The 25,279-nt window shown below is 53.9% G+C and overlaps 1 protein-coding gene across 6 annotated transcripts in view; it reads right to left on the bottom strand.

Annotated features, from left to right (window-relative positions):
* RALGDS (ral guanine nucleotide dissociation stimulator) overlaps positions 1–25,279 on the bottom strand; it is a 55,909-nt gene that overhangs the window by 4,431 nt on the left and 26,199 nt on the right. For 4 of the 6 annotated variants that reach the window (XM_030461189.1, XM_030461188.1, XM_030461185.1 and 1 more), the window contains exons 1-11: positions 20,501–20,697; positions 4,576–4,686; positions 3,869–4,062; positions 3,405–3,479; positions 2,708–2,901; positions 2,185–2,306; positions 1,843–2,058; positions 1,395–1,498; positions 973–1,057; positions 278–355; positions 105–191 (exon numbers count right to left, since the gene is read on the bottom strand). In XM_030461189.1, coding sequence (XP_030317049.1) covers positions 105–191; positions 278–355; positions 973–1,057; positions 1,395–1,498; positions 1,843–2,058; positions 2,185–2,306; positions 2,708–2,901; positions 3,405–3,479; positions 3,869–4,062; positions 4,576–4,686; positions 20,501–20,683 — 1,449 coding nt within the window. In that variant the 5' untranslated portion in view covers positions 20,684–20,697. Of the gene's footprint in view, positions 1–104; positions 192–277; positions 356–972; positions 1,058–1,394; positions 1,499–1,842; positions 2,059–2,184; positions 2,307–2,707; positions 2,902–3,404; positions 3,480–3,868; positions 4,063–4,575; positions 4,687–20,500; positions 20,698–25,279 lie in introns of those variants that run through there. The other 2 variants (XM_030461183.1, XM_030461187.1) reach the window with 2 other exon arrangements.

Raw genomic sequence — 25,279 nt, forward strand, 5'->3', positions numbered from 1 at the left:
CAGTGGCCAATACAAGACACACGGGGGACCAACCCTCCCTCCCTCCCTCAGCCCGGGCTCTGGGCTGTGCAGGGGAAGGAGAGGATGGAGATGGAGGTACATACGTCCAGGAAGTCCTTCATGGCTGTGTCGAGCATCACCAAGTCTGTGAGGAAGGTGCCAAGGTAAGGAATGGTGCCCTGCATCACACCCTGTGGGGACAGCAAGGGACAGGGGGGTCAGGAGGGAGGTGGGAGCAGCCAGGGAGGGGTCCTGGGGGTGGTTCTGCTGGACTCACCATCTCTCGCTGCTGCTGCTGCCGCTTCTGTGCCCGCTTCGGGTTGATCTCCAAGGTGGCAAATTTGGATGTGCCCTCCTGGAATGTGGGGAGAGGTGGGGATCAGGGCAGGTGGGAAACTGCACTAATAGATGAGCTACCTCACCCTACTTTTATAGGGTACAACTTTCCTTGTAGAGGGAAAGAGGGATGAGGGAAGAGGAGGAAATCACAGCTGAGATTTCTCATGGTTCAGAGGGAGGAGAGGCTCAGTGAATGGGAGGTGCTGCTCCCATTTCCAGATCTGGATAAATAGCTCCTCAGTGGGATGTTTTGTTTCCTGTTGCATTTCATGTCCCCTCAGCCCTCAAACTGGAGCTAGGCTGGGCAGCTGAGCAGAGGCTCCATGGAAAAGAAAGACTTTTTTGCTGCAGCCTTTCACAAACCCTCACACCCCACCTGAAATCAAGAGGACTGTGCACTGGGGCTGTTAAAAGCAGCCATCACCCAGTGCACTGGATCCTATCCCACTGTTTATCTCTGCTTGCTGAATTGCTCTGCAAGCATCAGGTACTTATGACTTTTGGATGCAGAAGCAGAAAGTCTTGTCCAAAACTCCCTGCCTGCTCCTCAGACTCAGCAGCCTCTGCCTGCAACCCCAGCAGTGCTGCCAGGGATGAAACATGATGGAAACTTCTGCCAGAATCACCCCATACCTTGATGAGAAGCTCCCGGCTCAGTGAGTGGTTGTTCTCATCAGAGAAGATCTCAGAGAGCTCATGGAATGTCCGGAAGCTTTCCCTGCTCAGGGAGAAACACAGAGGGAAGTCAGCAATGGTGCCACCCTGAGGTCCCTTCTGCTCACCCAAAGGACCCCTGAAATACTCTATCAGGGCCTTGCTGTTTGGGGGCTGTTCTGGGGTGTTTGGCAGGAGAAGGAGGAGGAGGTGATGGTGATTTTATTTCCTCACCCTCCTAAGCTCCCTGATGTCTTATGCTGGTGCCTGGGATTTTGGCACACTCCAAGAGGCAAAGCTGGAGGTGAGATGACCCCACCACCTACACCCTCAAAGGCTGTAGCAGGACCTTCCCCATGAAATCTGCCCATGGCTGTAGGAGCCCAGCAGGCACTGCTTACCTCAGGACTTCATCCCAGGTCTTCTTCAGGCGATGAACAGCGTTGCACTGCAGAGCTGAGAGGATGGCTCGGAGGGAGGAGAAGTTCTTCAGGATGCGGCACTCCTGGAGGCAGACAAGGAGAGGACAGGACTCAGCCTTAAAGAAAGCCCCGGGATCTGCTGGGATTCACACACCCACAAGCTAAATTATTAGGAAATACTTTTTCACTGAGAGGGTTGTCAGGCACTGGAATGGCCCAGGACAGTGGTGGAGTCCCCATCCCTGGAGGCATTTAAAAGGCATTGGGACCTGGTCCTTAAGGACAGGGTGTAGTTGTTGACTGTGGTGTTGGTCAAAGGTTGGACTGGATGAGCTTGGAGGTCTCTTCCAACTTAAACATTCAGTGATTCTGTGACCTCAGCCCTTGGGTGGGGGTGGGAGGTGAGCAGGGTGCTGAGCTGCCCTACCCGAGCCACTTCGATCCATCGCTCCACCACTTTGGCTCTCTGCTGTGGCTTCAGGCTCCTGTCCCCAAGACAGGTGGCAATGACACAGTTGGCCACACTATTGAACTGTGAGACTGTGGCACGGATGGTGGGTGCCAGGTGCTCCTTGCCCTTCTTGTCTCGCTGGGACCAGATGCAGCCCAGGCAGTGGTAAGGCACCACCTTCTTGAACAGCTCCTGGAAGATAAAGGGATGGAGATGGGTGTCTTTGGGGTTCCTGGGGAGGGAACAGGCCAGGAGGAAAAGGATGAGCCAGGCCTGTGCCCAGAGAACCATCCACCCAGCTGCTGAATGAATACTCACAGCATCCATCAGTGTGAACTGTTCTGCCACCATCTCTGGGGAGAAGGAGAGGAAATCTGGCTTCCCATCCCCAAGCCCATTCTCCTCCACCAACTGGAAAGTGCAACTGCCATGGTCCACGGCTGCAAGAGATGGTGTGAAGTTGAGCACCACAAGCCCAGGGTCCACTCCAGTCCCCCACAGACACTCACGTCCCACCTCCTGGACTCTTAATTCCCACCTGGCTTCATGCCTTGAGAAACAAGGCTCAGATAAAAGGATAAATCATTTTAAACCTGGACACAAGTGTCTGGAGAGGATCAAAGGCAGATTAGCTAATCCATTTAGCAATCTCACTCCTGGGATGGTTGGATTAGCTTCCCAGTGTCCCTCCATGTAACCACAGCCAGGGCTGATGGGGGTTCAGCCACGTGGCCAGACACGAGGTTCTCAAGACCCTCAATGCCAACCAGGAGCACTCCCTCCATCCGCAGCCCCAGAGGACCCCCACACACACACAAGCAGGAAAGGACAAGGACCTCACCTTCTGCTTCGGACTCGCTCTGCTCCTGCTGTTGGAACTGGGCCAGCAGGATGCGGGCTCGGCGCTCCAGGTCGGATCCGGGAATGTTGTTGCGCACGTAGGAGATGAGCTGCTTGAGGCAGGTGAAGTCGGGGGGCTTGCGGAAGTCCTCGGAGTACTGGTCCAACCAGGCACCCAGGATGGAGGAGATGGTGCTGGGGAGAACACGGGCAAACGGCGTGAGAACCGGGTGCCAGGAGAAACTGGTGTGCATCCCCAGGAGCCCCAGGAGCATCCTTGGGACAACACACAGCTTCATGGGAGAACCAAAGAGTGCCTATCCCCATACTGATAAACATTCTTTGGAATCACTCTGACAGCAGAGGTAAGAACAGGAGTCAGCCTGTTAGTACCTCAGCATTTCTGTTTCCAACCAATTTAAAAAAAAGAAAAAAAAAAAACCACAAGACTTTGCTGCCAGCCTGCCTGGCTGGTGTTTAACACTGCTGCTCCATCAGGGTTGGAGGGAGACCCACTGTGATGGAACAGTTTGCACTGGGACCTCTCCAGCTGTGCTGCAGCCCAGTGCAGGTGTCTTAGAGGGGACATGAAGGCTCAGACCCATCACCAGCCAAAACATCTCAGCAGCAGGGAGCTCCTAGGAGACACCCATCCTAGGCCACCCATTTCTCCTCCCCCACAGCTCAGCCAGACTTACTTCTTCAGCTCCATCCTCTCATCCACAGCATGCCTGGCGTGGTCCCCATTCGCCTGCACGTGGAGTTTGCCATACCTGGTGGGACACAGGGAGGAGCCACTGAGTGTCTTGGACAAAGCTGTGTCTCAGAGCTGCCTCTTCTCCCTCCACACCACTCCCAGATGTTCCAGGGGGTTGGGATAAACCTCCCATATACTGTCCTGCTCCCCCAGACTGCCACAGCCCCCATGTTACAGGAACAGGGAAGCAGCCAGCACTGGCCACCTTGCAGCAAGGTACCAGCTGGAAGGGCTCCAGCTCACAGTTTTGTCCTTCCTGCCCTAAAACCTTCAAGCTGATTGGGTTGGGAGAAGCCCATCCACCCTCCAAGGCCTGGCAGCAGGAGATACTGGGGGTCTCCTGGCCGAGGGGGCTCAGACACCAGGCACTCCCAGTGGTGTTTTCAGGGCTCAGGGAAGCCTCACCTGTTAAGCAGCAGGTCCAGCACTTGCTTGGTGGTGGCAAAGGCCCGGTAAGTGCACAGGAAGATGGTGACATAGGTGGAGTCATTGCCTTTGAAGGCTGAGACCAGGTACTCCACCAGCTTCTCCAAAGTCCCAGCTTTTATTGTCCGCACCTTACACGTCTCGTAGAGGTTCAGGGCTGACTCGTTCTCAAACTGCCAGGACAGGAGCACAGGTCAGAGGGCTGGATGGAGCCAGAATTGCTCAAAAGCTCCATGTGGTCCCACCAGCTTCACAAACCCCTTCTGGATCTAGGCTGGGACCATGGACCCCCTGCAGGGGCATGTGAAGGGCCTGGGGGCAGGGAAGCTGAGTACCCAACATGGAGTACTTGAGCATTTGGAAAATCCCAGGGAAGGCCTCAAAACTGCTGAAATTTGGATGCAAACCAGGGTCACCCTATGTTTGAATCCAGAGCTTCAGAGCTGTTTCCCCCATGGCCCGTGCTGCAGGACAGAGGCCAGTGGGTGCTCCCAAATAAATACATGATTCCCAGGTAAGGCTTGGAAAGAGCTCTCTGGACAGGGAGCATATGGAGGAGCAAGAAGAGGACAAGACAGAGGTTGATATCGACCCTGCCAAGCCCTGAGATCAGGTCAGCATGTTTCTGGCAGGGAAATATCTAAAAACACCCTGGTGAGAGGAGCCTGGCAGAGCCCCCAGCTTACCCCCAGCCATCGCTGCCCTTTGTTGGCTGTGTGATGGAGCTGCACTTTCCGGAGAGATATGCTGTAGATCACACCATCCTCCAGCTCTTCTCCAATCTCCTGTGTGGAGCTCTGCACGGGAGGACAAGATACACCATGAGATAAAGAGGGTGAAGCATGTCAGTGATGCTCCTGCAGGTTCTGTACGAGAGATCTCAGCCAAAGCAACAGCAGGCAGGCAGCAAGAGTCTCCCTTGCCTGCTCAGAAATGCAAACCAGGAGACACCAGGCTTCCTGCCAGCCTCATCCTGGGCCCACCTGAGCCCACAGCTGAGCAGAACCAAGACTTGGGAAAGCTGCTCTGTGTCCCCTGCTCCTGTCCCAGCCCCTCTCAAACCAGGTGCAGGGCAGAGATGGGAACCCCTCACCTGGTGTAGCAGCCTCCCTGCCCAGCCCTTCCCCAAAAAGCCTTTGTCTTTCCCATAAGGTGACATTGCCACGCAGTCAGAGTGTAATCTTGGTTATCTGCCCCTGTGGGAACAGAGCACCTCAGCATACCCTTCAGAATAAATAATAACTGTGGGACCAAGCTACCCAGAGCTTTGGCCCACAGCAGAAATCCAAGAGGGGAGCTCAGAGCTTGGGAAGAATCCTCAAGGAACCAGGGTGGGCATGGGCAGAGGTGGGACAGGTCTACACACCCCTGGGGACAAGCACCTTTGGACTACAGTGAGACATGAGACTCATGCTACTGCTCTGGGGAAAGGGAGACCATCTAAAATCTGGTGAGGAAGGAGAGGAGGCTTCTCAGGGGAGGTGTCCAGGCACACAGCTCTCCCAGCCCCAGCTGGAAGCAGGAGGCTCAGCAGCAGCTCCAGCCCCACAAGTTCCCTCCTCCTCCTCCTCTCACCACCCTCTGCTGAGTCAGTGCCTCTCTTAAGAGGATTTAGCCAGATCCTTTTAAACTCCTCAGGGATTTCCCTCGCCCTCCATCCCCCACACCAAATGGTGGGAACACGGTGTGACACACAGCAAAACCCCTGCTTGGCAGATGGGGAAAATGCCCCAAAGCAACCAGCTGGTTAGCAGGGGGAGGTGACAACCACTGGGGTACAAAGGCTTGGGGACAAGTCCCCACTGTGTTCCACACTGCCAGCCAGGGGAAGGAACCAGCCCATGGCCTTCCCTGCAATCTTTCTGCCAGGAGCACAAAACCCCCCCTGAGCAATGGTAACCAGGCAGGGCTCAATGGGGGAGAAGCTGCTGTGGGGCAAGCCAGAATGGAGCCCCAAGATGGAGCTCCAGGAGCAACACTGCTTCCTGCTAAAAATCTCCTCCCAAGCTGCTCCTCGTGAATGTGGGAACAGCCACAGCCAGTGCCCCAGCTTCAGACAGCACTGCACATCTCAAGAGACCCTGAGCAGACATCTCACACGTGCATCTCCTGTGCTCCCTGAGCTCCATCCTTGATCATCCCCATCCCAGCAGCAGTCACTCTGCTGCTATCACACCCTGCTCAAGTCAAGTGCTTGTTTTGAGCCAGGAATCAAGGTAGGAATCAAAGAGTAATGGAAAACTTTTAAAAAACCTCTCATTCATGGAAGTAATGAATAAGGACAGAGAACCCCCCTGGGCAGGGTTACTGCCTCTTCCTCACTTTCTGCTGAACCTGCTCGTCTCACGTCAATGCCAGACTATGGAGAGGTTTGGTTTGCTGAAGCCCAAGAGGTTGTGAGGCTCCTAACTTAGGCTGTGCTGTGAACATCAGGAGTCTTTCCTGGGATTCACTGGCTTCCACACCCACCCTGACAGCACCAGCACAAGGCAGTGGACAGACAGATGTCCCTCTGTCCCTCTCTTGTTCTGTGCACTGGGATAAAGCATGGCATAAATTTATGTTCAAGTATTAACAGGTCTGAATAGCAAGAATGGAAAAAACCAATGGCTGTCAAGATGCCATTAAAATTAATAAAGAAATCAAATCATATGGGAGAACATGTCCCAGGATCAACCCATGAATCACTGGCAGCTGCTGTGCAACTGCAGTGGAAATTATTGCCATGACCAGGCAGGGGGTTTCACTCTGTGCTTCATGCCACGTGCAGAGGGTACACCCAATTCTGATCTGCGTAGAAGCAAATTTCATTTCCTTCCCATATTCCAGACTGTCAGATTCATTCATTTTTTTTTTTTTCTTGCTGACTTGCACACTCTCCCCCAAAGTTCCCCCTTTGCAAACCACACACGAAGTACTCAGCTTCCCAGTGGTCTCCAGCCAGGCTCATGCCAAGAGCCAGCGAGCTGCTACACTGGTACATTTTAAAATTTGGCTATTTATATTCTGTGTGAGCTTCCTCTTTCCTACCACTGCTTCTCCAAGATGCTGATTGTGCATTCCACACATGTTGGTTAAAAACCAACGAAGCAAAAAACCAGCAGCAGGACGGGACCAGTGAACTCCCACTCCAACACCTGCACCAAACACACCTTTCACCCTTTGCAGATGAGGACACACAGGGTGGGAGCAGGGCTGGGAATGACAAAAACCTTGACCTGTGGCTCATGTACGTGCTGCTCGCTGAGAATTCTGCCACCCTCAGCCTGGCACTCAGACCAGGATTTCCAGCCAAAGGGGAATGGGCTTCAAAAATGATCTCTAAAAGGTCTCTGACAGAGGGAGTGCTGCTGAATATTACTGCAACAGTTACTGCTCCCCCTTGTCTGCCCTACACATCTAATGGAGTTTTCTGCTTCTCCTAGCACGGAGGGGATGGGGAGTCAGGCCTCAGGCAGCAGGACCATAGCCCAGCACTTGGGCAAACATCCTGGTTTAACCTGAGCATCACCCCAGGGCAGAGATTGGGGTGAACAACCCTTCCCCTTACTGCACCTCAAATGGCTGCAGCAAGATCCAGCAAAAGCTTTTCTGGGGAAAGCCACTAACTGGGAGCTCATGGAAACCATTTGCACCTTCCACCAAAATCACACAGAAAGGGCTCAACACCCCAGAAAGCAAGAGCTGAAGCATTTCAAGATGGGCACAAAGAGAGAGGCCACAGAAAATGAACCACAGAAAATTTGACCATGATTTCTCCAGCTCAGTGTGCAGTCAATCCTGCTGCTCTCCATCCAGCAGGAAAGAGGCCTTCTGATGGAGGGGCACGGGGAAAAGCCACATGTTTCACTTTGAGCTATCAGCCCCCCCGACTCTGCGGAGCTGGAGGCTTCTGCCAAAGCAGCGGTGAGTGAACTCTGCAGGAGTTCATCCCCTGAAATATGAAACTGGAGGCCTGCACCAGATGGCTTGCCTGGGTTTGGAGACTGCCTCTTCCCAACTGCAGATTGCCCTGGGCTGCCTGAGCAACCAGCTCCCCACCACAGTTCAAAGCATCGCTGACTACACCAGGGAGGAATTCCTGCTCTCTGCAATAAACTCTCCGACTCTCTGGTGAATGTTCCAGTACACAGCGTGGTGTCAAACCCCACGTCTTCACACGGAGGTTTAATGATGAACTCGAAGATGTAGCCAAGGTTCAGAGCCTGGAGGAAGGGCTGTGGAGTGAGAGAGCCTGGCAGGAGCCAGAGGGAGCAGCAGGGAATCTGCCTCCCTCTCTTCTCGCCGGCTGAAGGGAAGGGAAAATGCAAAAGCCAAACAGCAAAGCAAAATGTTGGCTAGGGAGCTGCATTTCATACAGTGAGCTCAGTAACAATGGTGGTTTTGGTAAGAGACGAGTGAAGCACACAATTAAGTGTGAGCATGACAGCATCCCAGCACGTTACACACTGACAATTATCCAGTGATTACCAGGTCTTAAGAGCTCTGGTCCCATGTGCCCCGGGTTAGAGCATCGGCCTCCAAAGACACACAGTAATGAACTGTTATTGGAAAAAGGTTTTAATTTCAGCACATGTGGAAGAGGCAGAACTGCTTAAAGTGCTTTTACTGATGTTCCCTGGACAACAGCTGGTTTAAAGATCAAGACGTTTGTGTTACTCTGTTCCTTTTCAGCTGGGCTACACAAAATGCCTCTTCCACACACAGGTATAGCAGCAGCCCTTGGAAATCCCAGTGCTGTATTATGAGCCACAGGAGCACTAAACCTTGCCCATGGGAAGCAGGGAACCTGTGCCTGTTGGGAATTAACAGTCTCACTGGCTAATGAGATGAGAAAAGGCAGAGCTGAGCCTCAGAGACATCACCAGGGAATTCACCATCAAAGTTCCACATTTGCACAACTTCAAAAGGATTTGATAAAAGTTGGTAAAGCCAGAAACAGAAAACAAGGGTTGGGTCTTTGCAGTCCCTTTTCAGAACAATCCCTGATCACCAGCAATAGGAAATGGGCCTTTCCAGAAACGAAAGAAACCAGCTCCACCAAGGCTTGTGTTCCCCATGCCTGACACCAGCCCCAAGTTAACTTTCATTTCACTCTGGGGAGAAAGTCCTGAACCCATGCAACAAATTTTTGGGGCCTCTTATGTAAACCGAAGCGTAGGGCATTATGTAAAAGGAAATAGGAAAAAAAGCCACCCCCAGCTAGTGAAAGGAAACCAACTGCAGTTCCGTGAACCAAAGATAAAGACCTCAAAAGCAGAAGTGCCCTCTGTCCCACACAGCCAAAAAAAGCCCACGCAGCACAGCAGCCTTCCTCCTGGGGACTTCCAGGCAAAAAGCCCTGGGGTGGATGTTCCTCCACAGCCCATCTATTCTGCTCCTCACACTCATTGCCAGTTTCCTTCCCCTGGCCGTGCTCAGGAAGGCAACAGAGACTGGCCAAAGCTGGGGAGGAAGCTGCTGAGCATCCCTCGTGCTCAGGGGAAGGAACAGTGCCCTGTGCTGCTGCCTGCTGACCCAGGGAACCTGCTCTGGAGCAGCAGCCACATGGAGGGCAGGAGCACTCCTGCTCCCAAACACCATCCCAAAGAGGATGTGGCACTGGGTACAGTGGTTCTCTACAGCCAAGGTTGACCTGGGACATGTTGATCTCCTGCTGTTTCCCTTCTCCCAGCCTGTGTTCCTGTTGCTGCCAATGGAGCTCAAGTCCCAACCCCTACCCTGGACATTGCTTCCCATGCAGGGATGTTAGGCAGATGGAAAGGATTCCTTTGGGTTTCCAATACTCTCTGCCTTCCTGCTCAGAGCTGCCTCAAACCAGGACTCATTCCAACAGCTCATTAAAACATAACAACAAAAAGAGAAGCGGGAGAAGAATAGGAAGAAGGGCCAGAAGCTAAACTTAAATCCACTAAGAAAGGGAAATGTTTTTGCCAGGACACCAAGACAGTGGCAACCTCAGAGAGCCTGTTCTCACCCCATAAGCTCCTGAGCTCTGCACCCAGGCCTTCTCAACACCTCGAGCTCCATTTTTCCTCTGCTGCAGGTGTTCCAGCCTGGAAAGCTGCACCCAGGCCCTGCAGATAAGAGCCCCAGGGCCATACATCACCCAGCACCATGCACACCCAGGGAGCAGGACTGGGGCACATCACCCAGTGTCTGCCTCTTGGGGGGATGTTACACCCCCTCCCTGGGGATGCTGGGGCTGCCCGAGATTGAGGGCAGGTCTGATCCTGTCCCCATAACCCAGAGGAGTTAAAAACAAAATTCAAAGGCAGTTCAGGAAGGAGGGAAAGCAGCGGCTGGTGGATGGGTTACAAAGGCATCTTGTGACTTGCAGGCAGTGAGTCAGTGGCTGGAGAGAGGATTAGGAGCTCTTGGGTCCAGAAACGAGACAGAGCAGATTCACAGGATTCCTCCCCCTTTGCTTCTGTTTTGCTTTTAAAGAAAAGTAAGAGCCTTCTTACACGTAGGGACTTTTTTTTTTTTTTATGCTCTTTTTATGGTCTGGAAACTAAAAGTCCCAGATCTGCAAAGATGATCCATGGCTATTCCACTCCCCCAGCCTCCAAGGGGCAGGATCAGGCTCCTGACATGGGGGGTGATGCTGGTACTGGGGAATCAGCCTGGGTGAGGGGGAATCTCCAGGGAAAAGCAAACTCCAGCTGCAACTGGCAGTGCCAGAGATGACTGCTTACCTCCAAACCCTCTGGTGCCTACACTGGGGAGTACAGAAGACCCCCAGCACATCTCCCAAGATGTTTGCACCTTATGTGAAACTACCCCATGAGCAGGACTTCCCAAGGGACCTGGCTGGGATGGGCTCCCTTTGCAGGCTCTGGAAGGTCAGAAGAAAACTGAGTGCAGGAGGTTTTGCTTCCTCTCTAAGTCGATGGAAAAAAGGATTCAGCCAACACAGCAGTTCCAGCTCTTGCTCCACACTCCTCAACTTTGTGTTCCTCATCACTTCTGCGTGTGTTTCAGCAGCACCCAGGCTCAGCACCAACGCCTACCCAAGAGCCAGGCTGGCACCCAAGGGACACAGCTAGTCCCTGCTCACCCAGCAAAGCCTCTGCTGCAAACTCCCCTGCAGCCCCGAGGATAATTAGTGGAAGGGAAACCAGAACCACATGACTGGTGAAAACTGGTGTATAAAAAGTTAATAATACCTCTTGCTCTCTAAGGGGGAATAAAGATGGAGCATCTCACAGCAAGCAATTGCAGCTCAGAACAAAGAGTCTACAACAAGCAGAAAACTTCCAAAATTGATTATTTTTTGGTGTGTGCACAGCTGCACCTGTAAGTCAGGTGCCACACAGTCGCTCTGTGATGCCTTGACCAAACGCAAAGAAAAACCAGGTGTGTGTCCTGAAGAGGTTACAGCTCAAACCTGCCCTCATCTAACCTTATTCTGCTGACTCCCCTGCTGAAGCCAGGGCCTTATGATTTCTGCAGCAGCAAGAACTGCCATGTGTGTTTGAAAGGGACAGTGATGAGCTTGGCATTCAGAGCTGACATACCCTGAAACTGATTGGTGTGCACATTCCTGAAACATCAGCTACCTTTAACAGAATACAGACGTGTTCCTTGCTATCAACATCTGCAAGCTAGCGAGTTCCTCCATCCCAGAAATCAGAGACACAAAGCCTTGAATAAATATTCTCCTGCTCTCAGCTAGTCGTCCATGTGACAGCCCAGACAGCCAAAAAAATTAAGAACTATCAGCAGCTCTAAACCCAGCTTCTTTTGTCAAACCCTCCCTTGCCCCCAGCATGTTCCTGACCTGCATGAGCAGAGCACACCCTGGGCACCAGCAAGGGAAGTGGGGAATGCAGAAAGGGCAGCACAACAATGTCCCCTCTGGCCACACATCAGCCCAGCCCCAGGAATTTTCAGCCCCTAGTGCCACACTGAGCCACCACGCTGGCCCCGGGCCAACATTCCCGGGGATTTTCTCCCCACACCATTCCCAAGCAGCCTGGCTGAGCTGTGCGTGGCTGCCCCTGCAGTAACCCACCTGCTGCAGCTTGCAGGGGGGAAGGAATGAAGGCAGAAAAAAATCCAATCTTTCTGTAATTCTGAAGGTACACAGATTGAGCTGGACAAATTGGAGGCTGTCCAAAAGCCCTGTCTGGCTGCAGTCTGGTTTACTGTAACTGCTCCATCACCCTTTGTTTCAATTTGAACGAGGTTAATTTCAGTTTAGCTCAGACACAACCTTATCTTAGAGAAGCCGAACCAAAATAAGCTCTCGCCAAAGAAATGTGTCCACCCGTGTGTTTACACTGCCTGAGATCAATTTACATTAAAGCTGAAGCACGGACAAGCCCAGACCCCCCCCCCAAGCCCTCCCCCCCCAAATCCCATCACTTCTTGCATCGATGAAGATGCTCGGGGGGCTCCGGGTGCCCCCAGCCCAGCCTGAGCCCGGAGCAGGGCAGGTTCGGGGGCTCTGCCAGCCCGGTTCGATGTCCCCGCCGTGTTCGGGGGTTGGGGAGGGGCTGTGCCGGGGGCACAGGAACAGCCCGGCCGGGTGGCCCCCCCTTTGTGTGCGTGTGGGCACCGGGGTGACCCAGTAAACAGCTGAAGCAGAGAAAATGCAGCAACAATCCAGTGCGGGGAGGCAGCGAGGGGCTGCCGGGGAGAGGACGGGAGGAATAAAGACCCGGCTTTGTTCTCCAGCCGTGCCCCTTGCACCCGAGCTGACCTAGGATGCCTCCATTTGCTGCCGAGCGGGCTTCCCGGGATGTCCCACTGAGGTCCAGGCTGAGCCCATCTCGTCCCAGTCTCCTCTTGATACTCCCAGTGTGTTCCATCACATCCCAGCTGCGGGTTCCAGGCCACCCCCTGCGCTCCGGGGAAAGGCTGGGAGGGATTCTCCTCTTGGATGGTTCTCTCCCCCCCCTCCTGTTTGTTCCTTTCCCCAGGGAGAGGAAGCTTTTCTTGCTTTGTAATCAAGAAAAATCTCACCTTGGGAGCACTACTTGAGCAGGTGTCAACGAGGCAGTAGGTGCTATGTAAGCAGATAAAGGGGCAGGAGTCAACAAGCTGACACCTGGGGGGGGCTGCAATCAGGATGCTCAGTCAACAGAGCATCAGCAGGGCTGATTTCCACACCTGGAGCAACTGAGAGCTTAAGTTTAATTGGCACCTTTAGGGAGAAAACAACTGGAAAAAAAATAAAAAAAAAAAAAAAGCGCTAAAATTCTGCTGCTGTCAAGTGCCTGAACATGCATGCCAGGAGCCCAGGCAGCAAAGTTTGGAGCCAGTCCCTGCCCCCGAGAGCTGGGTGTGCCAATTCCTGCACGTCCAGTGGGTGGAGAGCAGCTGCAGCAGAGAAACACGGGTGGGCAGGCAGGGCAGGGGTTGCCCTGGGATGGATTCCCTGCCCAGACCCTCAGAGCAGGACCAGGATCCTCCATCAGCTCCCAGCCAAACCCCGGGGGTGGCAGGGAGAGAGCAGGCAGCTTCACTCAGGGTTGCTCCAGTTTCCCACCCACCCTGATTCAACACAGACTTTTGGGACCACGTTTCCTCCCGCTGTTCCCAGGCACAGCCCTTTTCCAGGGAATTCACTCCTGCCTCTGCTCAGGGACACAGGGCATGGGGCTTCCTGCCTGCTGCTGAGTCCCTGCTGGCATTTGCAGGCAAGCATTCCCTCACGTTGCCAGAGCTCTGCCATGGGAGATAGAACAGCACAGGAGGATATCTGCTCCTCCTCCTGCCCGTGGCCCTTTGGGGAGCCTGTACAGGCACGTTCCCACCCCAACCTGCCTGTTCCTGCCACCCTGCTCTGCTCATCCCCTGGCATCACCACAGGTGAGCATCCCTGTGGCTCATCCTCCCATTTAAAACTATTTCTCGGGACAAACCCAGAGATACACAAAAAAGCTGATGTGCAACCATGTGGCAGCATCAGTGTGAAGAGGGCAGAGGTGCCCTCACCTTCCTCCCCTGGCTCCTTCCTCCAACATTGCCTGGACCAGGACGGGTCAAGCCTCACCTGCCCCATCCTCCCAGAGCTAAGTTTTGCCAAAGAATACGCTGACATCCAGGGGAATGAGGATGGGGAGACCCGAGAAGCACCTCAGGGAATAAGTGTTTGTTATGACACTGGCATGAGCCATAGCTACACCCTGAGTCACCCAGCACTGAGGGAGGGACCAGCCTGGCCTGTCCTAATGCCAGGTTTTGCTGTTGCAACTGGGACTGAATCTAGTAAACCAAGTCATCTAGAAACCCCATCAACCCAGGGACAGCCACCACCAGCAGGCACTGCCACAGGACATCTGCCCAGGGAGTCCTGACCAGCAGAGCTGCAGCTGGGACCCAACCTCCATTAAAACAAACAAAAATGAATCAAAAGTGAAACCAGCAATATTTGGAGGAAAGTTGGGCTGGTTTCAGATGATAAACCTAAAGGTTTTAACCATGCTCTGAGAAGCCTGCAGTGATTGTTGCAGAGTGGGAGGAAAGGGGGTGACACCATAAGCCCCAGTGAACATCCCCCCTGTCCTCCAGTGCCCACAGCTCTGCTGCTGCTCCAACAAGAGCCAAGGCAGTTCCATAAAAATATTAGGAAGAATTTTTTCACTGTGAGGGTGACAGGGCACTGGCACAGGGAGGTTGTGGAGTCTCTGGAGACAATTCAAAGCCCACCTGGTTCCTGTGTAACTGCTGGAGGTGACCCTGCTCTGGCAAGGGGGGGTTGGACTCAATGATCTTCAGAGGTCCCTTCCAACCCCTCCCTTTCTACGATTCTGTGATCAGACCTCACCAGCAGCAGCCCACCAGTGCCTTTTAGGCAACTGTCTTTGAACAGAACCCCTGGGGTTTCAGCCAGAAATGGAAGGCGAGGTACCAAACCCCCCAACCACATCAAGGTGTGCACTTCAGCATCCTTGTTCCCTTCCCACAGCTGACTTTTGGCCCTGCCAGCCCTGGGCAACACGGTTTGCTCTGCCCAGCTTGGCCACACCAGGGTTTCCTGAAGTTGGCTCCAAGCCTAAGCAGCCAACCCAACCCCAACACATCATTTCATGAACCAGAGCACAGAGGGGGAAGCCCAGAGCAGGCTCTCAGCTTTTGAGTCTCCATGGAGACCTGACCACTGCAAAGAGCAGGGAGAGGGCGAGTGGTTTTGCTCCATCACATAAAAAGAAGTTCTGGTAAGACGGGTAGTGAGTACTTTGAAAAGCTGGTTTCCACACAGGCCCTCAGCTCAGCTGCTGTTTGCTGACGTGTGGTTAGCAGAAAGAAAAAGCCACTCTAAAAATAATGCCTCAGCATTCCAGATGAAGTTGCCTCCGATGAGTTTCCTCTCCAGTCTGCTCTGTTTGCAAGACAAAACAACTTCTTTCCCTTCCCTGTCAGCTCTGAGGACTCAGCTGGTGTCCAGCAGCTGGATCCATCTCCATCCTGCCTCCATCCTACCCACTCCAGGATGCTGTGCCCACCAGCACCCATGTGTGGAGGGGCAGAGGTCCTTCCCCATCCCAGCATATTTCTGACTGCAGAAATTCTGCTGCCTCTGCCCATTCTTAATCTGCACCAGCACTCAGCTGTCACGTAACTCCTGACCCTTGGGTATGTTAGAGAGGAACTCTTGGTGGTTATCTCATGTAAAAATGCTGCCCTGTAAGAACCTGTTCCCAACAGAGCCCCCAGAAGGCAATCAAAAGACTTCAGAGATTATTTGCGTAACATGAGAAACACAAAACAAACAAAATCAGCTGGAGAGGGATGGAGGCTTCAGGTGCTGCACTTCCCACTTCACTACACCAAAGGAGATCAGTGTTTGCTCACTGCAGCCCCAGGGACAGGACGGCACGGATTGAGGAAAGGATTTCCCTGACATCTCTGGGAGAGCTGTTCCCAGGTGTTAAGATTAAAAAAAAAAAAAACAACAAAAAAACAACCCATCCACAAAAAGCCTTCTGCAAACACCAGATTACATCTCAGCAAAAGTGCTCCTGGGCCAGCCCACCACGTGCACCCAGAGCAGGTTGGGCATGCAGCACCCAGGCACCTCTGCCTCTACTCCCATCCTCTCCCCACGTCTCCATCCCAGCGTCCACCCTGCCAGGAAGAGCTCCCAAGGAATGTCTGTGATCACTCCATGCAGCAGCTCAGCACTCCCCTTCCTCAAGGACTCCAGAGCAAAGTCCAAATGCCTTTTTTATTGGAGCTGGGAGAGCCAGGAAGGCTGGGGCTGCTGGGACCAGAGGGGGAACAGGAATGAGACAAACTGACAGCTGAAGTACCCAAACAACTCAGTCCTTCCCCTGATGCCAGTTTTGCCAGGAAAGCAAAGTCCAGCCAGAGGCTTCAACAGTTCCAGTGGGATGCTGAACAGGTCTCCCTGGCCACCAACCCCCTCCTTGCAAGAGCCCTCGTGCCAGCTTCACCTTCCACCCTACAGAACAAAGGTCCCACAGACCCCTGCAGCAAAACTCACGTTTTGGGCAGCCCAAGGATGCTGTCGTGGGCTCTTGGGATAAGCAAATTAATTTATGGAGCCTGCCACTCAACTCTTTCCCCCTGAGGCCCAAGTAATGCTTCAAATCCTGTCCCCTTCCCCCAGACCCTGCAGGTGACATCCCACCAAAGCAATGCACAAACTCTGAACACCCCCCCCCCCCCCAGCTCTGCTGGAGCCCCCGAGCCCCCCCGCCAGCAGCTCAGCCAGCTTTGTATCCAAATCCTGCTCCTTAGCAACGACATTTTTTCCCCCTCTTGCTGGGTCCGTGGGAGATGAGGAAATATTTGAGAACTGAAACAGCCCTGCTGCAAGTATTTATTTAAATAAAAGGAGCACGGCTGCTTGAAAGCCAGTGACCAGGCAGCTCTGGAGATAACAGCATTAGAGAAAGTACAAGCAGGGGATGCCCAGCTCTAAATGTGGTGTGGAGTGACCTAAATAAGCTCTCTGCTCCTTCAATTACACATCCCCGGGGGGACAGAGCGGATGGCAATTAGAGAGCTGGAAAGGGTGATGGAAGAGTTGCTAGTGGTGAGGCCCTTCCTGTGCCCAGAACAACTCAGGTGGCCCTAAACCCAAGCTGTACTCTGGCCCCAACTCTGGGGAGGGGTCACAGCTTACCCTCACCCAAGCTCCAAAACTGCTGAGTTTCAGCTGAGTGAGACCCATCCCTGCAGGCACCACCAGCCTGATGCTCTTTTTGCTCACTGTACCCTAAACAAAGTGTTTAAAATTCTCTGAGATGGCATTTAGCTGCCCCTGCCCAGTAATCCCACCTCAATATCTGTGGAACAGCTGCCCCTAGCAGAGTGACCTGGGGGGACCCCAAAGCCAGGGCACTGGGGTGGCAGGGGGGAGGTTCCCTGCCCAGCCTGGGAATAAACCAAGATTTCAGTTTCCAGGGCTGCCACCCTAAATCCACTGAAACCTCAGCAAGATGCCAGTACAGGAGGGTTTATCACCCCTGTGGAAACATGGCACAACAGCCTCCAAGTAACACCATCCTTATACAAACACCTCTCTCCAGGCTTGCTCTAACCATATCACAAATAAGAATAAAATAATCCCTTCCACCTCTTTCTTTCACATTCTGCAGCAGCAGCCACCAACAATCAGCATCTCAGCCTGCTCCTGGTCTCACCACTGGCTCCAAACCCTTCTGGAAGGGAGCCAGAAGGCAGGCCCCCATCCAAGAAATACCAAGAGATGATGTTCATCTGGCATATTGCATGGGGCATATCAGGTTGAGCCTGGGGGAGGAGAAAGGGCTGGGAGAAAAAGATCTTCTTCCAAAGGCACCATAGGAAGCTAAAAGAAAACGGCTTTTAAGAGACATCTTTGCCCCTCCCTCCCCTGCTTCCCAGCTGTAAAGAACAAGCACTGACCTCCAAGGCATCTGGGCTGAGCAATTCAAGTGTCTGAGTTTGCATTTAGCAGCTGAAAATCTCCTAATTGTTCAGAAAACAAACAGAGCCAGAATCACAAAGACAAGAGGTTTTTTTGATCTGTGCCAGCCCAGCCACTTGTCTAGAGCTTCAGCAATTTCAGCCTCATGAAAGTTTCAGTCTGTGTCATCTGCAAGGGGTGTTTATGACCTGCTTGTCCAGCAAGGACCAGGAGGAGGGTCACCAAATTCACTTTGCAGCTGCCACTGGCCAGGAAGGCTTGATGCTGCAGATTGGGGATGGATTGGAACTGGAGAAGTCAAAGCAAAAGGTCTGCAAAGCTGCTCCATCACTCCTTGCTTGAGACAGTTTACATTTTCCATTCCTTAGAGCTTAAAATCACAGCAGAGACACTTGGGGATACGTGGCCATGAGACCTCAAGCAGAACCTCAAAGCAACACCTGGGAGATCAATAGTGTTGCTGCAGGACACAGCAAAGGTTTGCCCTGCTGCCAGCCAAGGGCTCGGGGCTGAGGAGCAGAAACCCAGATCTGCATTCCCTGCAACCTGCCCAGAGATCTGCATTCCCTGCAACCTGCCCAGCAGCTTTCCAGGGATCCTCTATTCCCTGTGGGACCAGACTATCAGCCCTGTAAACTGGCACAGCTCCACCAAAACCAGCTCCATCCCAGCCCAGGGGATCCATCCCAGCCCAGGAAGCACAATTCCCTTTCCTGGAGGTGGGAGCCCTGCGGGGGCATGAACAGAGGTTAGCAAAACACCCTCAGTCTCCGGGGGTTTTCTGATTCAAATAACCTGCCTTCTCCTCTTCCCAGTGTGCAGCTTGCAGAGTAACTGCAGCCACAGCAGGCTGGTGCGCCAGGACAGTTGTCACAACACTGACATTCTTTCTTTTCCTCCCTTTCCTCAGTGTGCACTGTGACACTGGAACCCACCCTCAAGGGATTAGTGGCTCTCCGAGCATCTCAGAGCTCCTGAGGAGGCAGCACCACTCTGGGATGAGCCTTTTCTTACCATCACTGGCAAATAGATGGTAGAGAGAATAGAAGAATTTGTCTGGAAGTTGTTCAGAGCTGGAAGCAAAGCCCAAAGGATGGGACACTGGGACTGTGCTCTGACCATTACGCAGCACAGTCCCACCTACAGCTCCGAGCAGAAACCTGGACAAAGAGGATTCCAGAGGAGGTCTGGCAGGCAGCTGGCTCTCTCTGTCGTGCTCAGAGCCATGCTAAGTCACCCTCAGCTCTGGTGACTTCTCCCCCATCACCCGAGATGCTGCTAAACCCTCTCCTTAGCTCCACAGCCTCCTCCAGCCGGGGTGCACGGGGGGCTCGCTGGTGCCCAGCAGCCTCTGCCTTGGGGTACAAGCAGCATATGCTGCATCACCCCCCTCTTTTTTCTCCCCACTCCTCCTGCTACCCCTGCCAAAAGCGCGGCCCCTGGGCCTCCCGGAGTGCAGAGGGCCGGAGAGGTTGGACTTCCTGCCAGGCATAACACGAACCAGATGATGTACTCCAAACAATGTCAGCACGCCCACCCCCAGGAGAGAGAGAAGCAGGGAGGGGAAAAGGGGCGGGGGGGGAAATAAGCTGGATGGAACTTTTATGAACTCTCAGCAGAGCTGATGAGTCCCTGCAAGCAGGCCAGAGGTGAACTGATACAGCCGGAGCCTGAGATAATCCCTTCCCGGCAGTGCCTGACCAAAACTTTCCATCACAGGTTATGGGGGAGAGGAAGCCATCAACCCCCGAAATGCTGGCGGCCCTAGAGGGATATCTGCACAGTAACTCAAAACGTTTTCATGGTAATTCCCCCCTCTGTGCCAGCGGGAAGCATCCAGAGCTGAGCGGCACATCTGCAGCTGGCTTTAAATCCCAGCCCCGCCAGACTCCCTGACCATTGCTGGTATTAACCCCTGCACCACCGGCCCCCAGGGCTCAGACCTGCCCTGAGAGCACCACCTCTGAAGGCCAAAACCATGCTCCAGCTGAGCTTCCCTTAACGCACCATTTTCTCCCAATCAATGACATTCCTGGCACGGCAGAGATGATCATCCATTACTACGAAAAAAGGCACAGCTCTGACTCAGATTATTTTGGCTGCCTCCACACACCCCCACCATCAACAAACCACTAAGGCTGAGACCTCCAAGGGACCAGTCCAACTCTGAACCACACGAGGTCTGAGTCCAAAGCAGCACAAATATTTTGCATCCTCCAGTAAAGTCTTCCCAATGCCTGTAACCTTCCCAGAGGACACTTTTGTGGTTTGGACAAGCCTGAAGCCTTTACAAATAGCTCAGATCTGAGCAGATTCCTGCCTCCAGCAGGCAGAGTCTCAAATGAAATATTAAAGGCCCTGGGTTTTAGCAATCTGCCCCCTTCCCGAGCTGTCCGGAGGGAAAGAGCCTCTTTGGTTCCTCCAGCAGCGCCTGGCAGCCTGCCTGCCACTCAATGGCACAGGGACACACAGCAAAGAGACCGAGCAGGGGCACCCATTTATTAAAGAAAATCAAACAGCGCTGAGCATTTCATTTCATCTGCCCACGGCCGCCCCCCTCCCCGAACACCCGGTGGGCTCCAACCAGGCTGCCAGCCACGCAGAGAACCCCGAACTAGAGAGGAGCTCCGCGCTCCCCCCCTGCAGCGTGCTGAGACACCCCCTACCCACCCCCCCAACCTCCCGGCAGCACTAACACCCCCAAGCCCCCTCTCCACACTCACCTCCAGAGGCGGCAGGTCGGGGTCGAGCTGGGTGAAGCTGTGCAGCACCACGGGGCTGCTCTCCCCGGCCACCTCCAGCCTCACACCGCCCCAGAGGCTCCGCGCCCTCCGGCAGCCCTCGAACATCCTCTCGGGGGCCGGGGCCGGGGCATGGTGCGGGGGGGTTCGGCGGCGGCTCACCATGGGCACAGCCGCATCCCCGGCCCCTCGCTCCGCCGCCGGCCCCGCCAGCGCCCCCGGGATGCCCGGGAAGCAGAAAGGGTTCCCGGGATCGATCCCCGGGGGAGATGAAGGAGCAGCCGGGGCGGGGAGGCTGCACCGCACGGCGCTGGGGCCGGGAAGGGCCCGCAGGAGCGGGGCAGGCGCCGGGAGCCCGCAGCCGCCCCCGCCGCCCAGCAGAGAGGCCCTGATGTCACGGCGGGGCCGGGACGGAGCCGGCCAGGATGTAAAACCAGGCACTGGATTTTCCTCCTCACGAAACCTCCGCCCGCCCCGGGGGCTGGCCCGGCTCGGCACGGCCCCCGCCGGGAGAGGGAGGGGGGAGACGGGAAGCGGGAGGCGTCCGGGCGGTGGGAAAGCTGCAAAAAGGAGGAGGGAGGTGCGGGGAGATGGAGCTGCCCGGAGGAGTGAAATTCGGCGGGGTAGCGGGATGGGGGGGTGGGAGTCCCAGCTGGAGGGCGGGTAGAGGGGCTGGGAGGGAGCAAAGGTGACGGCGGCGCTGGGAGAGGATCCTGGTGCCACCAGGTGTTGGTACAGCACCTCGGGCTGGGGTTCACATGTCACCAGCCAAAGAGAAAGTATTCAAGCGCATGAATATTAACAGCACGTGTTTTTGTCTGGACGGACGAGTTTATCTCATCGCATGAGCTCAGTCACTGCCAACAGAGCCCTGTGTGTCCCCAGCACTCTGCCCAGCCCCTCACCCTCTGCAGCTGGGCTTTAAGGGGTGACACGGTCACAGCCCTGTGGGGACAGTAGGAAGGTGCCATCCTCCCCGGAAGATGAAGCGATGTGACCGGGACCACGCAGTGACAGGAGCAGGGGCTGAGCCCTTCCCCACCTCAGGCCCCCAGGGCGGGGGCAAAGGGGGGAGGAGGACCAAGGAACCAGACTCAGGGAAAGAGAAACAGCCCTAAGGGACAGCAGGGATGTAGATCCTGCCCTGAGCCTCCAAGGTGATGCTGAAACCCTGCAACCTAATTTTGTTTTCAGAGGCAAACAGGCAAAACCGTTCGTCATTCATCCTCCCCCTGCACTGAGCACAGCGTGCTCTCATCCTCCCTGCCTCTTCCCTTCCCCTCCTCACATGCTGCCAGTAAACTGGATCACAGAGTCAGGGCAGTTGCTGCTGACAACACCAAATCCCAGACTTTTATACCTCAGCACTCCGTGCAGCTGAAATAACATCAACCTCCCAGGGCCTTCCAGCCCTGTGGCTTTATTTCTAACATGAACACAGAGCCCAGGCTCACACATCCAGCTTCACCGAGGGCACCAGCAGCTCCTGCCCAGGCAGGAAAGGATTAACAAAGCTGCCAGGGATGTGATATGCTTCATATTTGAAAGTTGACCAAGCAGGAGGATGAGTGAGGACAATGTGGGTTATTGTCCTGCTTATCTGGAGCCACAGAGGGTCAAGGAGACTTCCTGGGACACCCTGGGAAAGGGGACCCAGCCCAGCACCAGGGCCAAAGGCAGCCCTGCACAGAGATGTCCTTAGAACCTCCAGCACATCATGCTGAAAGGGTGTAATGCTACAAGATGGGCTGTGAAATGAGACTGGCATTTCACTTGCTGTGTGCAGAAATCTGAGGCAGCACCTCCTTCTCCAGCAGAAATCCATGGGCTGTAGGGTCCTTGGGAGGGACCACTTTTCTCCCATGGTTCCCTCTCATGGGAGTGTAACTATGGCTCAGCACTGGACTTGCTTGGCACTGCTGGGCTGCACATAATAAATGACAGCACTACTCATTCTCCGTTGGCAAAACCCTTCAAAACCCTCCAGCTTCATCTGACCTCTACAGAAAGATGCAGCTCTGTTTGATGGACAATTTTCACTGGTCCCTTGGTTGGCCACTAGAGATGGTTTCAGGGTAGAAACACTTCTGATAATGGATAATAAATAATATAAGGCAGGAAGGCAACTGCAAGGGTTTAAAAATATCCAGCCAGTTTCCTTTCTGCTCTCCTGGGAGCCTTCTGGGTCTGAAAAGCAAAACACTCAAAGCAAGGTCAGGAGCCCAAGTTCAGGATGTTTGCTCAGCATAGCTAACCCCAAACACTCAGCCTTCAGGGGCCAGGCTCTTGAAAATCATGAAATTCAATCCAAATAAATGTTCAGGGTTTCTTACTTGCCTCTAAGCATAGAGCCAAAAGGAAACACACAGATCACATCCTCAGGTTTCTCTCCTACACTCTTGAAGGTCTAGAAATTGTTGGAAAACAATTATTTTATACACACGTGACTCCAGGAGCAGGGGATTTAAGAAAGCAATCAATAAAACAACAACAAAGAAAAGAAAATATTATTTCACACTTGGCAACCTCAGCAAAACCACTTCACAGCACCCTCAGCATTTTGCACTGACATCAGCTCTGTGTCCCATCAGCTTCAGCAGACAGGCTCAGGAGCCGGGTGCTGTGGGAAATCCCTTGCTTCGTTTCTTTCCACCCCTCTGCAACTAGCCCTTGGCAGAAGATGCACAAACCCATAGGGCCAACACTGCAGCACTTACAGATCACAGATTTCTGCTGCTTGGCCACAGCCTCCAGCCCACAGGCTCCCCCCTGCAGGGTAAATAAAGCAGAGCAGGGAACACAGAGGGGCTTTTGCAAACTCTAAACCAGTTTCATAGTTTAGCTCGATCTGTTTGAGTCAAAACCTGCAGATACAGACCTCAGTTTGTTCCTTAACAACTGAGTTCAGCACAGACCCTGAGCTGTCTCACCCGGGCTCTCACCTTTCAGCATCCCCCTCAGCTCCATCCTCCAGCCCTTCCAGCCACTGCTCTCCTTCACTTTCATCTCCCTGCTCCATTTCTGAGCAGGCTTGGCCAGGATATATCCTACAGGACAAAACTCACAATGACCCAGTTCCTGTGCTCTATATTGCTGGGGGTTTTTTGTTGTGTTGTTTTTTTTTTTCTTTGCTTTCCACCAGGCCATAGGCTCAGTGAGATGAGATCCCTCAGAGATTGCTCTCAGAGGGCTTGCTGCCTCCTGCACGGCACCAGGTCTCCTGCATCACCCCCTGTCCTCACCTCGAGGGCAGGCACAGCCACCAGCTCCCCAGACCCGCATCCTCGTTAAGCCTCGATGAGCCCACAGAGGGACAGCTGCCAGAGCACAGGACTGAAGAAAACGCTGATCTCAGCCTCAGAGGGCAAGAAGCAGCCCCAGCTGCCTCAAACAGAGCCCCTCGGGAGCATCACACACCGATGAGTGACCCAGGACCCACCCGAGCAGCCCCAATGGGCACCAGGCTGGGTTTTGGTGCGAGCACCGAGAGCACCCGGAACTCTGGCACCGGCTCCCGAGGCGTGCCCAGTAAATCCCTGCAGTGCTCCTTGGCAGCCTGCTGGCCAGAAAATGGAGACGACAACACTTCCTTCTATTGTAGGGGCTGGGGAAGCCCTTTGCCTTGCTCTCTGTAAGGCACTCTGGAGAAAAAAGTGCTGGGTAGGAAAGAATTCGTGTAACTAAAAGTCAGGCTGCTCGTTACATTTGCACTGAGACCTGAATCAAAACTTTTGGGACATTCAGATTTTAATTTGAAAGGCTTTCCTTTTCACTGTTCAGGCTCAACTGGAAGATTGTTTCATGAGAAACACTACTAATAATATTACTGCTAAATAATAACAATAATAATAATAATAATAATAGAACAACAAGTACTTTCTGTTCTACTTCAGGACAAGGAACACCACCTCCCAGCTTGTGCAAGAACAGAAAACAACATCCCTGCTCTCTTCAGTACAGCCTTTATAGATTAGAGCAACTGTTCCCAAAATTTAGGAACCAGCAGATCACCACCAGCCCTCAGTCACACTTGCAAACACGATCTGTGCCCCTGCTTAACCAGGTTTTAGGGCTGAGCCATGCACCACTTGCCACAGCTTCCAGCAAGTGTGGATTTTAGGGAATTCCCTGTGCCTCCAGGTTTTGGGTGTATCTCAGGGCTGTTTCCCCAGCAGACCAGGCACTGAATTCCTTGTGCTGCTGGCAGGGAGGAGGCTGATTCAGGCTCTCCTGTGTCCCTTTGTGTCCCTTCTGCTGGTGGCACCTGTTCTCCAGCCACCACCCCCCTTCTCCCCACTGCCACCCCACCCCGCCCCCCCCCCCCATGGGCAGCTACTGATTAAACGCCGAGTTAATTGGGGACCGCAGCCCTCCCCCAGCCTCTCCCAAGCACACCACATGTCTGAGGCAGCAAGGCAAGCTCCTAATTATTGTCAGCTCCTAGCAGAGGAAGCACACCAAATCCCCGGGGCAATTAGGATCTAAAACTCTCCATCCAGCTTTTCTGTGTTTCATTTCCTGCAGCCCCTGCACACAGCTGGGTTACTGCAGCTCCTGCAGAGCTCTGGGCTCCTCTGCCTCAGCAGTGCTCACGCAAATCTGCCATAAGTCTTGGAGACTGAGGAGCTGGGAGGAATATTTCTGCTCCATCCTACTGCTCCTCCATCCCTGCTCCTTCCTCCCATCCACCTGCCCGCAGCATTCGAGCATCTCCCCTCGGGGCAGCAGGTGACAGCACAAACCTCTGCTGTTCAGGCCTCC

This window comes from Calypte anna, chromosome 17 (assembly GCF_003957555.1).
Source record: "Calypte anna isolate BGI_N300 chromosome 17, bCalAnn1_v1.p, whole genome shotgun sequence".
Classification (NCBI taxonomy): domain Eukaryota; kingdom Metazoa; phylum Chordata; class Aves; order Apodiformes; family Trochilidae; genus Calypte; species Calypte anna.